Genomic DNA, 12,373 nt, shown 5'->3' on the forward strand with positions numbered 1-12,373 from the left:
TATCGACCCTTGTTTCAGTCCACCTCCATATAAGGCCTTCACATTGGCCATTGCTTCGGTTAGAAGTTTGGAAGCTTGAGAGGCTTAAAGAGAGAATTCTTTCTGGATTGAGAAACTCCTTGAGAGAGAAAAACCCTAACCCACCCCCAAGTGTCTCTAACCCTAGAGGGAGAAATCGTAACTCATATCCTTGCCTTAGGTTAGTCAGTTGAAAAATCCAAATTAGTCCAAAAACACTTGTAGAGAGAAAAGCCCACATTCCCAAGGCTCATTGTGGAAGAAAAGGCTAGGTCAACTCCCTCTCAAGGCTCATATTTCTTGAGAGAGACAGAGAGAGAGAGAGAGGCTCATATTCTGCCTTGAGGAAATATATTTTGTCCCTTACCCGCTACACCTTTAATCCACCGCCAGAATGCATCAAGGCTTCCCATGGCATGATATACGATGGGAGGTCCAAGAGAGTTCCCCCAACCCAGCTTGGGAGGCCTTCGTGAAAGTGCCTTCTATAAAACTTTAATCAAAATTTATTTGCCAGTTTTTGTACAAGTTTTGCTTTATCCACTTATATATTTGGGGTCACATAATCACACACAAAATACAGTGAGCAAATTCTTAAGATATGTCTTCACTGTGGGAGGACCTATTTCCTAGTTGAGAAAGAAGCAAATTTGTGTGCCATTGTCAAGTATGTAGTTGAGCATATTGCTTGCTGTTCAGAATCATAAGAGAACATATGGCTAAGGAGGTTCCATCTAACCGTAGGGGTCGTTTTAGGAACCTAAGAGTGTTATGTGATATGATGCAGCATTGGCTTTGGAAAAGGACCCAAAGTATCACAGTAAGGCAAAACATATAGATATCAAGTGTCACCATATATGAGATGTCAGATAGAACAAGGAGATAATCATGAAACACATCCCCATGAGCAGGATGATAGAAGATCCCCTCACTAGCCAGAGAGGTGTATAAGGCTCGTGTCAAGGGAATGAGAATCAGATGTCCCTGATTATTTTCTGTAGCTAAACTATTATCAGACTTCCTATTTATACATGGATTTTGCATTTGCTTTTACCATTTAGATGAGTGATCTATGGTATTGCGATTTACTCAATAAACACACATGTAGTTTGGATGCACATTCACATTTGCCAACTAGGATGTGTGTTCATTGTGAAATAAATTGTCAGCAAGCAAAGATCTTCTGCTCGCACAGCATGACCACTCTCAGTGTTGAGGATATTGGAGGATGTGACACACACAGGGTGTGTATCACCCGGATGTGACATCGAGATGAGATTGCATAACTGAAATCAACATGATTCATGTGTATGTCATCCCATAGGGTCATGCAGCTTGCGACATAGGAATGCTTAGGTCAAGTGCATTGGTTGGAAGTTGGAGTACATTGTTTACAATGAATACATAGCCATGACTCAACTAAGACCTGCATAGGGTAAATCCAATATAGATCCTACTACCTCCTATAATTTACACCATGGGGCGTGACTCATACCACATATGCTGAGTGAGATCACCATTGCTATAGAGATAGAGGTATATCAAATGAGCATTGTTCCCCATTACATTGTGCGAGAATAAGTCAGTCACCTAATGGCACAGTAGAGGTGTATCAGACGATCATTGTTCCTATTACACTATGCTAGAATAAGTCTGTGAGTTAATGGCCCAAAGTGCCCTCCAGACCATATGACAATAGTAGGAAGGGCAAACTTGATGTTGCTACTTTAGCATGCCTTCCCATGGTCATGTATGTTAAATCTTCTTATCCAGGATGTTTTTCAACAAAATGTTTTGAAAAACTATTATAACATAATATAATATCTTTGCAAATGAATTTCTCAGCTTGCATGAGAACAATATTCATTAAATGAGTTGAGTGGGAGTACACAAAGGCATTGAGTATCCTTTGAGCATAGAAAATTCACAGAAGCTTAGTCAAGATACTCAATCCGGTGCGGCCAAGAGAATCTAAAGCAAGCTTAAGCAATGTTGTTTAGAGAAAGGAGATGTTCCACGTTAGGATTGATGGAAAACCTAAAGTTGTTCTCTTTACAGAGATGATGTTGCCCGTTAAAGTCTCACGATTCATTTCCCCAAGTAGCATATGGGAGAGTTTCTCACAAATCGACATTTCGACTGATTACAAGACAAGTGGGAGATGTTGGTTTTCTGAAAGGACCTCCTTTATGAGTGGAAGGACTTCCATGGGGTAAGGGACTTTGTCTATGGTATTAAGATGAGATGCAAATCCTAATAAGATTAGGATGGGTATTTTATATATATCTTAGGAGAGATAATATCTAAGTCAAAGAATTTGGATAGACATATAGATTAGATAGGTGTCCTTCTGAGAAAGGGAATCTTAGAAGATGCCCATCTAAAAGGGGCTTGATAAGAGCATTATGTGCCCCTAGCCTCCCTTCTTCCCACTTATGCTTTCTCTCTTTCCCAATCTCAGTTTACCTCTCTAAAAAACCAAGTATTATTCCCTACAAGCCTTTGTGAGAACTCCAAGGTCATCTTCATCAAAGGGATCAGGGATTTCAAGTTGTTTTTTTTTCTCCTTTTTGTTTTGTTCTGTTTTTTTGGGGGGGAAAAGTTCGGTGGGAGGTGGGGTCCTTTACCCATAGTAGGAATGAAACTCAAGACATCATGTTATGGCGACCCACCAACTTGACCACTTAGCCTTGAGCTCATTCCTATCAGGGATTTGAGCTGTTATATCATACTTACAATTCTAGCATTCAGAAGTTCGCCTGAGGTGCCAAGAATCGAACTCTCGACCCAAAGGAACCATGCTGGAAAGGAACGGAAGGATTGACACCAACCGCAAGATGGCAATCAGATACAAGAGTTATGCGACCTCCATTTCATCGTTTAATTGTGTTTCACCTGCGCTTAGGATTTCACCAATGAATCCAATATTTGTCAGAATTATTATAAATTTCGGAGGGGACTGTTGACTTGTAAAAAAAATAGCTTGATTCAAATATTTGTGGAGTTAAAACAGACAATAATTGGCATGAGAACAAGAGATCCTAAGAGTTTCAAATACTATTAAAGGAATATTGCAAATGCCAAACCTCTAGAGTGGAATTGGGGTAGTGAAGGGAGATGAATTTCCACTAATAATCACCAAAGGAGCACCGGTTTTAGGAATTGGAATGCAGCAACAAGTTTACTATAAACATAAAAAGCATCTCCTTGATAAAAGGGAACCCATTTAATTTGCTAGCAAAATCCAATTCCAAAACAATTCAGACACCTTCATTCATCTCATTGCATATGACTTGGAGCTTGTTTCCTAGGATAACCAGCCAAGATTGCCCAAATCGTATCTGTAATTGACAATCTAGAAATGGAACTAATTAGAAAATCACAATGCTCTAATGTAATAAACATATATAAAATGCAACTTATTTACTAAGACCGAACCAAAAGGAAGAGAATTGAACAAATTGTAAAAAAATTTGGGCCAGTTTGGATGCATCATTTAGAAATGTTTTGCATCAAAAAACATTACAAGTTGTTGAATATAAAAATCTTGCCATTTTATTTATTGTCCATAGATTGTTTGGTAGCATGAAGAGAGAGACAACAAGAGAGATCTCCTTCCTCTAGGAGACACAAACCCTCAAACCACTGTTCCATAATTTCATTTTTTCTCTCTCTCCCTTCAACCTTCTAGCAAATCACAGTACACAAAATTCATCAACAACCAGAAGCATTGCCCTCGTCTATCATTTCTCTCTTCTTGCTCCAAACACCTTGCAAAACTCACTACACAAACTCCATCAATGACCAGAAGCATTAAACCCTCTACTTCATGGAATCCATAACCATACGGTTCTCTGTAGCAAAAACCCTTGGCTTCTATGAGCCGAGCGAGAGAGAGAGAAAGAGAGAGAGAGAGAGAGAGAGCTTATAATCAAGTTACACATTAGAGCACCTCCTAAAGCTCTAATGCCAGGCCTTTTAAAGGAGCCTGATTTGTCATTTGGGGCCCTGCAAGAAGGTGTAATATTAATAATTGAATCTGGTGCTGCACCACAAACTAGATGGACAATGTGGTGTAACTGCAACTGATAGCTATTTAGGATTTGATCATCTATGAGGATTTAATCCTTGCAGATGAGCTGCTGTTGCTCTGCTGGTACATCAGCAAGAGAGGCCTTGAACACAGAGACAGTGGAGATCAAATAGGCTCGGACGATGAACTTGAGCAATTAGAGTTAGGCAAACACTCAATAAATCCTGAGAGAGATTGCTCAATTCCCCTGACTATCCATCCAGCAACATCTTCTGCAGCCATGAAGAGAGAGAGAAACCCTAATCCTAACCCTGGAGAGAGGAAGGGATTGATTGCTGTGATGTAAGGATTGTGACTAGAGAGAGAGAGAGGATTAGAGAGTTGCATTAATTTTTATTTTTTTTTGGGGGTGCCCCGCCCCCCTCCTCCCCCTGTTGAGAAGGGGAGTTTGTGAGAGAGGGGCCCAATAAGGCAAAACAATTCAACTTCGAGTTTTTTCAAACATGGATTTTGGGGGCACATTTGATAGTTTTCTTGATTTGTATCCAAAACATTTGTGGCATCCAAATGTGTCGTAGTCCTTCAGAAACTTTAATTTGCTTGTGATCTAAAAAAATTACCAGATTTGGGCACATCCAAGCTAGCCCTTAATTTCAAATAAAATAAAAATTTTCTAGACTTAAATGCAGTATACAAATGCAAACAGGTGTCCGAACTTAAACCCTACTAAGTTAAAAAACAAATGAAAGCAAGACCTCCAAAATATAACCATAGATTACAGAAGGATACCACTTATTGTACGTAGGCGCTCATTTGGGTCGTCATCTCCATAGAACCATATTTTTGAATTGCTGGGATGATAATACTTCCGATGAAACTCCTGCCGTAAACAAAATTCTGAGCCAGTTAAGCATGGGAAACCCAGCTTTCAAATAAAAAAAATGGCATTGCCTGCATTGCCAAGACAACAACATTGGCTTTTTAAAAGCAACTCAGAAGTCACATATATAACGGAAAACATGCTCCTACATTAGCACGAATAGAAACAAGGTAGTCTCTCCACGGCAATTCGAATATTTAGTCTTTAGTATCCTCAACCAATTTTAAAGGAAGCCCATACAAAATAACACAACCCAAAAATTGTAAGAAAAGTAAGACTTGTAGGCAAACTAGATAGATTTCTACAGAAGTAGGTTAACTGTCATTGCGGGCAAATCTCTAAAACCAAAGCAATCACCAAGATGAATCTAACTACCAATGCTTTGAACCCCATAAACAATATAAATAATCCCTCATAATTGTAGATGGATCGAGGAGTTAACATGTGGAAAAGGGACCTGATAAATGTCGCTTTTATCTAGTTTAGAAACCTCCACCCCTATTAGGTGCAAGTGCCAAAAAATTTACATATTTTAACAAGCTGTAAACATATTGTACTTGGTGTATTGCAAGTCACGAGCATGAGTAATGCTGTTGAAGAGACTTCCACCATATGTTTAATTTACCAATAATAAAATAAGAAATGTGGTGCTTGAGGATGAAAAGCCATAAAGGAAACCACTTTGTGATGAGTCAAATAATTCTGTTCTTAGGTAGGAATGAAGTTATAGCGGTCATGATCAGAGTTGTGACCCGCGTTCTCTTCTATTGTGAGGCCAAAAGCACTTGTTTTACCACTAGAGTTTGCTGGGCCTCTTTGGGCTGCATACTGTTGCAATGGTTTCCATTTAAGTTATGTTGACCTTCAAAGTCAGTAGTGATGTGCATTATTCAACTGATACTCATCATGCAATTTCAATTCATCATGAATAGGTAATCACTGCCCATTGTCTTATCTTCCTACACCACTGTGAATCAACAGCTTAAGAAATCCTTGTGTACTGTACACAATGCTATGTTGGTTTTGACGTAGTTGGAGGATATCCTGAGCGTATCCATTGGGAAGATGTTCCATTTCAGCTTTGCTTTCTCTTTCTCCAAAGAAGCCACCTTTTGCTTCCCATTTCATAGTCGATTCAGTTGCTACTGCTTCCACCACAATGAAGCATGACCTATTAGTATTGTCCCCGCTAACTTGACTTTTTGCACCTTTGTAAAGCTATCCTTCCAGTCAAAAAATAAAATAAATCTCAACAGAGTAGACCCAATAAATAAAGGCTTTGGAGTATGGATCTCCATTAAACTCTCAAAATTGACTTCCACTCAAGCACTTCTCTGCTCTAATGCATGAACTAGCCAGTCTTCGAACTCGCTGTCCCTTCCATCACATCCAGAATCATCTGCAATGGGATTCAATTCTGACTGTCCCCAATCTCTCCCACATCAGGCTGCAGATGGGCACCACCATCATCTTCATTGCCCTTTTACCATACCCAGTCTTGGGATTGCAGCTCTACAAAGTATAAGCCGCATGAATTGATCCAACGTATGGTTTGTGTCATATACCTTCCTGCCAACCAGCATTTCCAACATAACGTTGAACCCTTCTAGCAGCCGTGGGACCTTCAAATCCCAACCTGGAACTCAAATACCTGTTCTGATACCACTTTGATGCGGAGAGTGCACACCAAAAAGCAATACAAGACAATAATCAAAAAAATAAAAGAGTACCTCCTCTTTATTCACTATCAAAGAAAACGTTCAATGGCTTCAAACAAAGGCTTCACAAGACTAGATTAAGAAGAAGAAGAAAGTTTCAAACTTGTTCGTCTTGGACTCATGTCCCAACCATATGTAGGATTAAAGTCAACTTTCTCTGTCTTCAATTACCCAAAAGCCCTTCAATACTTTAAGAAGTAAAATAGAAAGAAACAACAGCTACTGCTTAGACTACTGACTTCTAAATTTTCCCCGTAATCAGCCAATTAACCATCTCATTAACCTCCACAGGGTCAGACACAAACTCCTTATAAATAGAAGAAAGCATGAGTGATAACTACCTTAGGACTACCATAACTTCATCCCTACCTTATTAATATAAGTATCATTTTTGTGTTGTCTATTATCTATTTATTTGACCCATCAATTACTAGTTGTATGAATATGTGGACTTTCAAATGGTTGAAGCTAAGCACAACTTCCAATTAATGAAGGAAAAGATGATGAGAACCTATTATTGGCAGTACCAAATCATCCAAGATGCTGACGTCAATGGCGATGCCTCGTGGGGATAGGCGCTGCCATCAAACACGAGGGCAGACCAAAGCTTTTAACAGAGAGAAGTTAAGCGAGGCAAGCGCACAACACTCAACCCACAATTTTGAGTTTTATGCAGTCGTTCAAGAGCTAAGGTTTTAGTGAAACTACTTAATCCAACGAAACTTTGTATTCTATTTATTCTCAAATTTCTTAGAGCACATGGAAATTGAACAGCATGCATGCAAAACGAGTGTCCCATTTAGATGAGTTCACATTTGTGCTCCAAAAACCAAGTGGCAGATGCCCTCAGCCAGTGTGCATCATTTACAACGGTCATTGATGTCATTGGGTTCGAGGCGGTAAAAGAGTTTCATGAAGACGACGCACATTTTGGACCTATATTCACCAATTGCAAAAGTCAATTTTAGTTAACAGTTCTAATCACATTAGAATTAGGACTATAGGGGTCCAAATAAAGTTAAAGAGTTTTTCATTTCAAAGTTGATTATTGTTGTTTCAAAACATTGTTTTTGAATTCTATTGAAATTTGAATTCTATTGAATTCGTAAAGCCATAGAAGCTAGGTTTGTAAGCTTCCAATAGTTTATAATCAATCCATTATTTCTTTGACATCTTTTTTGTTATTCAAATTTCCATCATTGGTATTAGAGCAGCCCTCTGCCCAAGCATCTGAGGATCAACTACAAGTTTGCACGATGGCTGCTATAGGAGGTCAAGATTGAGGTCATGATGACGACAAAGTTACATGGGAGGAATTTAATGATTTGAAGGAGAATTAGGAATCTTCATATGAGGTATGTAAAAAACAAGATCAACTTGAAGAAGGTTCGAGGATTGCATGAGGTGCACCAAACCCACTCTAATCAATGTTCGATCTTTCATGAAAATAATGAATCTGAATTCAATCATACCGGTGAGTCTGGTTTTTAACAGATTTTAAGGGACTTCACAACAATGGAAGATGTAATCTTGCAGTGTGCAAGGACCAACCAGGTCAAGCACATGAAGAGGCCAATCCTATAGAAACTTTATTCTCATCAAATTGTCTCCAAATCAACAGCTTGTAGATTGGGTACCTACCAATCTTTTGATATGTGCTCTGATGTGGATTCAATTTCGTGAGCAGTACAGGAAACGGTGGTGAACAGGTTGTGGTGGATGGTGCCGGTGAAGAATGAAGAACGGGATTTTGTGGGATTTTGCTGGTGAAGAATAAAAAGAAGAATGAGATTTTGTGAGAGAATCAATCTTCCATAAGATGAAGAACTCCAAGGAGAATCGATCTGTAAAGTTATTCGTTCAGCCATTGAAATAGTGCTCATATTGAAGATTATTCCTTGGTTTGTTTTAGGGATGAACCAAGGCAATTCCAATAGGGTTATGTGGTTGCAATGAGGCAATTTAGGGGGGTTCATGTGGCTGAAGGAAAGCAAATCCAGCAAGTTTATGTGGTTGAACCGAGAGTCTATATCACAACTACTCCATTGATACACAATGACCCTTTCCTCGAGGTGTTCTCACGAGACCCAGTTTCAATGCACAATCGCTATGTTTTGATAGGCCCAATAACCCGTGGTCCCAAGATCATGTGCACAACTGCGTGGCTTGAAGAGGAACATGGATCCGACGGTGGATAGATCTTAGATACTTCAAAATTCAAGGACAAGTCTTCAACAACTAGAAGAGTTTGCAAGAAAAGATGCCTCCTTGAATATTTTCTATGAAATATTAGGGATGTATTTTTTGGATTTTTAAGGTTTATTTTTGTGGTTTTTAAAAACTTTAATGGATTTTAGGGGTTTTCTTCTTCTTTTTTTTAAGATTTCAAGGTTTGTTTTAAAAATTAATTAATGTCCTTATGTAATTTTTATTTTATAAGGGGGTAAAGTGTCATCACGAATTTGTTTTAATTAGGTCGACTAGGATTAGGATTTCTTGGGTTCTAAGTAAAGATCTTTTGATAAATAGGGGTCCATGTAGAGGATTTAGAGGTAGAATTGAACTAGAATACTGTGTGTCTTTGGAGTTCTGGTTGAACCAAAGATCTTGAATTGTAATCTTCCGCCGATTATTTTCAATCAAATTTCAATTTAATTTCTTGATGTGATTTTTCATCTGCATTAGTTCACTAACAAGTCCGTCATGTGAACCATCAGAAGTTGCTACTTGAGATCATAAACTAGAGCACAGAAACTAACTTGTGTAGCGGATCTCATACCATTACCTTTGCATGAAAAACAGGCATGATGCTGGAGACTTCGCCGAACACATGCAAGAGGTGCATGCACAGTTCATGGAGAACACAAGGGAGAACAATAGTATGAGGTAAAATTCAACAAGGGAGAACACATCATGCTATATCCTTAGTAAAAAAAGATTCGCAGCAAGAACCTACAACAAGCTTCGACTTAGGAAAGTTGGGCCCTATAGTCAAAAGACTAGGGGATACACCTATCTTGTAGGAATGTAGAGAATATGGGCATTTCGTTTATTTTCAATGTGGCAGACCTTAAACAAGTATATGGAGAAGAACTTGAGGAAGAAGGCCACTCGCTGGAGTGAAGTTCTTTTTCACCTATAGAGAATTGATGGGTTAAATGAATGAATAAATATATAAAAATAATAAGTATATAATAAGATAGGATGAAATTATGGTAGTCATGAAGTGAGTAACGACCCAATTTCTCTTCTAATTCTGGAGAGGAGTTTATTTGACTTATGAAGGTTTTTTTTGATTAGCTATTTGACTTATGAAGGTTAATGGAACTGGGCTGTATATGGGGAAAATTTAGAAAGTCAACATTCCGAAAGTAGTCGTTCCTTTTATTTACTTTCTTAAATGATGAAGGATTTTGGATTATTAATGAAGAGAGAGAAAGTTGACTTTGACCAAGATATAGGTGGGACATGAGTCCAGGAACAACAAGTTCAGAACTTTCTTCCTCTTGTTAATGTAAGCTTGTGAAGCCTCTCTTCCAAGCCATTGAATCTTTTCAATGATATTGAACCAAATTGAGGTGCTCTTCACTTTTTTGGCTTAGTGTTTTGCACATAGTTGTTGGGATCGGGAGTGCGCGGGATTAGTATCAGGAGAGACGAATCGTGACAGACTAGAAGATCCCTATTGTTGGAAGCACCATCTGTACAATGCATATTTTAGGAATCGAGATCCTCAAAATATTAGGGATCTCGATTCCAACCATTGGTGCTCTCAATCTTGATCCTTAGGGATCGCAATCCCAATCTTTTGGGGATATTGTTCCCAAACTTAAAGAGTATATATGATCTAGGACTATATATAGTCTTCATAGTAGGATTCTCTTTATGCATATCCAGCAAGCAAAGCAACCATATTAAAAAGATAGTCACTTGCTAATCTTGGTCTTTAAGGTGGGGATCGAGATCCATAACAGTGGGATCAAGATCCCATAATTTAAACATCGAGATTCCTAGAAGGTTCCTTTCTCGGAGCGCCAAAGCAAAATTCTTTAACAATGGCCACCTAGGCTGGGAGATCCCAGCAACTATGGTCTTGCATTGCATTTCCTTCTATGTTTGTGCTCTACTCCACTTTTCAACCAATCATGAATTGTGTTTGGTGATTCACATACCATCAAAAGATTCAAGTAACCCCTATTAGAACCTATTGAAGATAGTTAATTATTGAAGGAAAAAAAAACACTCCAAATGGATATTTATAAAATTGATAATATGGTTCACAAAGAATTATCACAAATCTTGTATAAAAGTTATCCAACCTTGAATTCTTCAAAAGTAAGCTTGGGGATAACTTTCGGGTCTCCTCCACTATCAACACCATAGGTATTGTCTGGAAACATGACCTGCAAAATATCAATATATTTGTACTCAGTAAGTAACCATCAAAATACCTGCCCATTTTTTCTCTTATCTTATCAGTTAAAAGATACCATCATTTCTGACTACAACTGTAAAATATGTAACCAAATACCCTGTTAATAAAATAAGAGGTCCTTGGAGTAATGTGCCAAGCAATGTGCTAAATGAAAACTCTAAAATTTCCAAAAACAAAATCAGGATGATTATCTAAACCAAATTGAAGCCGGGACCTAACAGTTGTGGTTGGCTTATAGAAAGGCATATAAGAAGTCGCCAGTGAATCAGTGACAAAACTGCATATCAATTGAGATTCATAAAAACCTTTGAAACCCGTAAACACATAAGGAAAGCACAATAAAGAAGAATGCTTTCAACTTAAAAAAAATTGCTCAAATTAATTCCCAAAGTACATAATAGTATGTTAATATTTCCAAACAACTCCGTCTAGGCACAGAAGTGTGAAAGTAAAATAGTTTCTCATTCAACTTAGATCTCAACTGCATAAACATCAAATAGGAATGTGTATTACAAAGTCAATCACAACCAGAATCACTAACAGCATTTTAAATAATAAAAATCATTTCTTATATATCTGAGAGAAATGAGTATGTCTCCAAGTATCAAGGGAGAGAGAATTGCCTGTTGAGAGATGCGACCCATTATATTATCAGGTTGTGAATATACACCTTTCATTTCGTTAAACACAACACCTGGAAGTGCCAAACCAAAAACAATACACTCATCGATTCATTGAACTGTGATGTGTTTAGCAACCAAAAAACAAAGAATAGTAAACAAAATCACATGATTATGTCAGACAGTAAATGAAATTCCACAATGGTATTATGTGGAGTCCATAATAAGTTTGGAAACTGAAACGAGTATAGTATATATTTTTCTCTTTGGGAAGTAAACTAGAATTGTGTGCATCTGTGCATGTGTGGAGGAAGAAGGGTGGGGGAGAGAGAGAGACAGACAGAGAGAGAGAGAGAGAGAGAGGGAGAGAGAGAGAGAGCGAGAGAGAGAGAGAGTTTACACACCTTCATGAGTAAGTGTGCATGTTCAACTAAATATCCATACGTTTTGAAATGGAATGGGTGAAATTTACCTTTGAGGGATATTTCCTCCTCAGGATTGTTGAGCTCATAGTGCCAACCCTCCTGTTGGAAGGTCTGATAATCCTCAATACATTTTGGGAAGAAGACAGCATCCAAGTATACATCAACTAAATTATAGAAATCCTGGAGGAAAGGAGAAAAATTACTCAGGTAACTCGATACAGGCCAAATGGAAAAACAAAACTCC

The 12,373-nt window shown here is 38.2% G+C and overlaps 1 protein-coding gene across 2 annotated transcripts in view; it reads right to left on the reverse strand.

The window, feature by feature from the left end:
• The window catches only part of LOC18425114 (presequence protease 1, chloroplastic/mitochondrial), a 31,811-nt gene that overhangs the window by 15,341 nt on the left and 4,097 nt on the right, over positions 1-12,373 (reverse strand). Inside the window, exons 4-8 of one of the 2 annotated variants that reach the window (XM_020661878.2) lie at positions 12,177-12,309; positions 11,708-11,778; positions 10,969-11,052; positions 4,841-4,931; positions 3,287-3,373 (exon numbers count right to left, since the gene is read on the reverse strand). In XM_020661878.2, coding sequence (XP_020517537.2) covers positions 3,287-3,373; positions 4,841-4,931; positions 10,969-11,052; positions 11,708-11,778; positions 12,177-12,309 — 466 coding nt within the window. The remainder of the gene's footprint in view (positions 1-3,286; positions 3,374-4,840; positions 4,932-10,968; positions 11,053-11,707; positions 11,779-12,176; positions 12,310-12,373) is intronic. The other variant, XM_006829617.4, reaches the window with a different exon arrangement.

Source organism: Amborella trichopoda, chromosome 4 (assembly GCF_054954075.1).
Source record: "Amborella trichopoda isolate Santa Cruz 75 chromosome 4, AtrichopodaSantaCruz75HAP2 v2.0, whole genome shotgun sequence".
In the NCBI taxonomy this organism is placed as follows: Eukaryota; Viridiplantae; Streptophyta; class Magnoliopsida; order Amborellales; family Amborellaceae; genus Amborella; species Amborella trichopoda.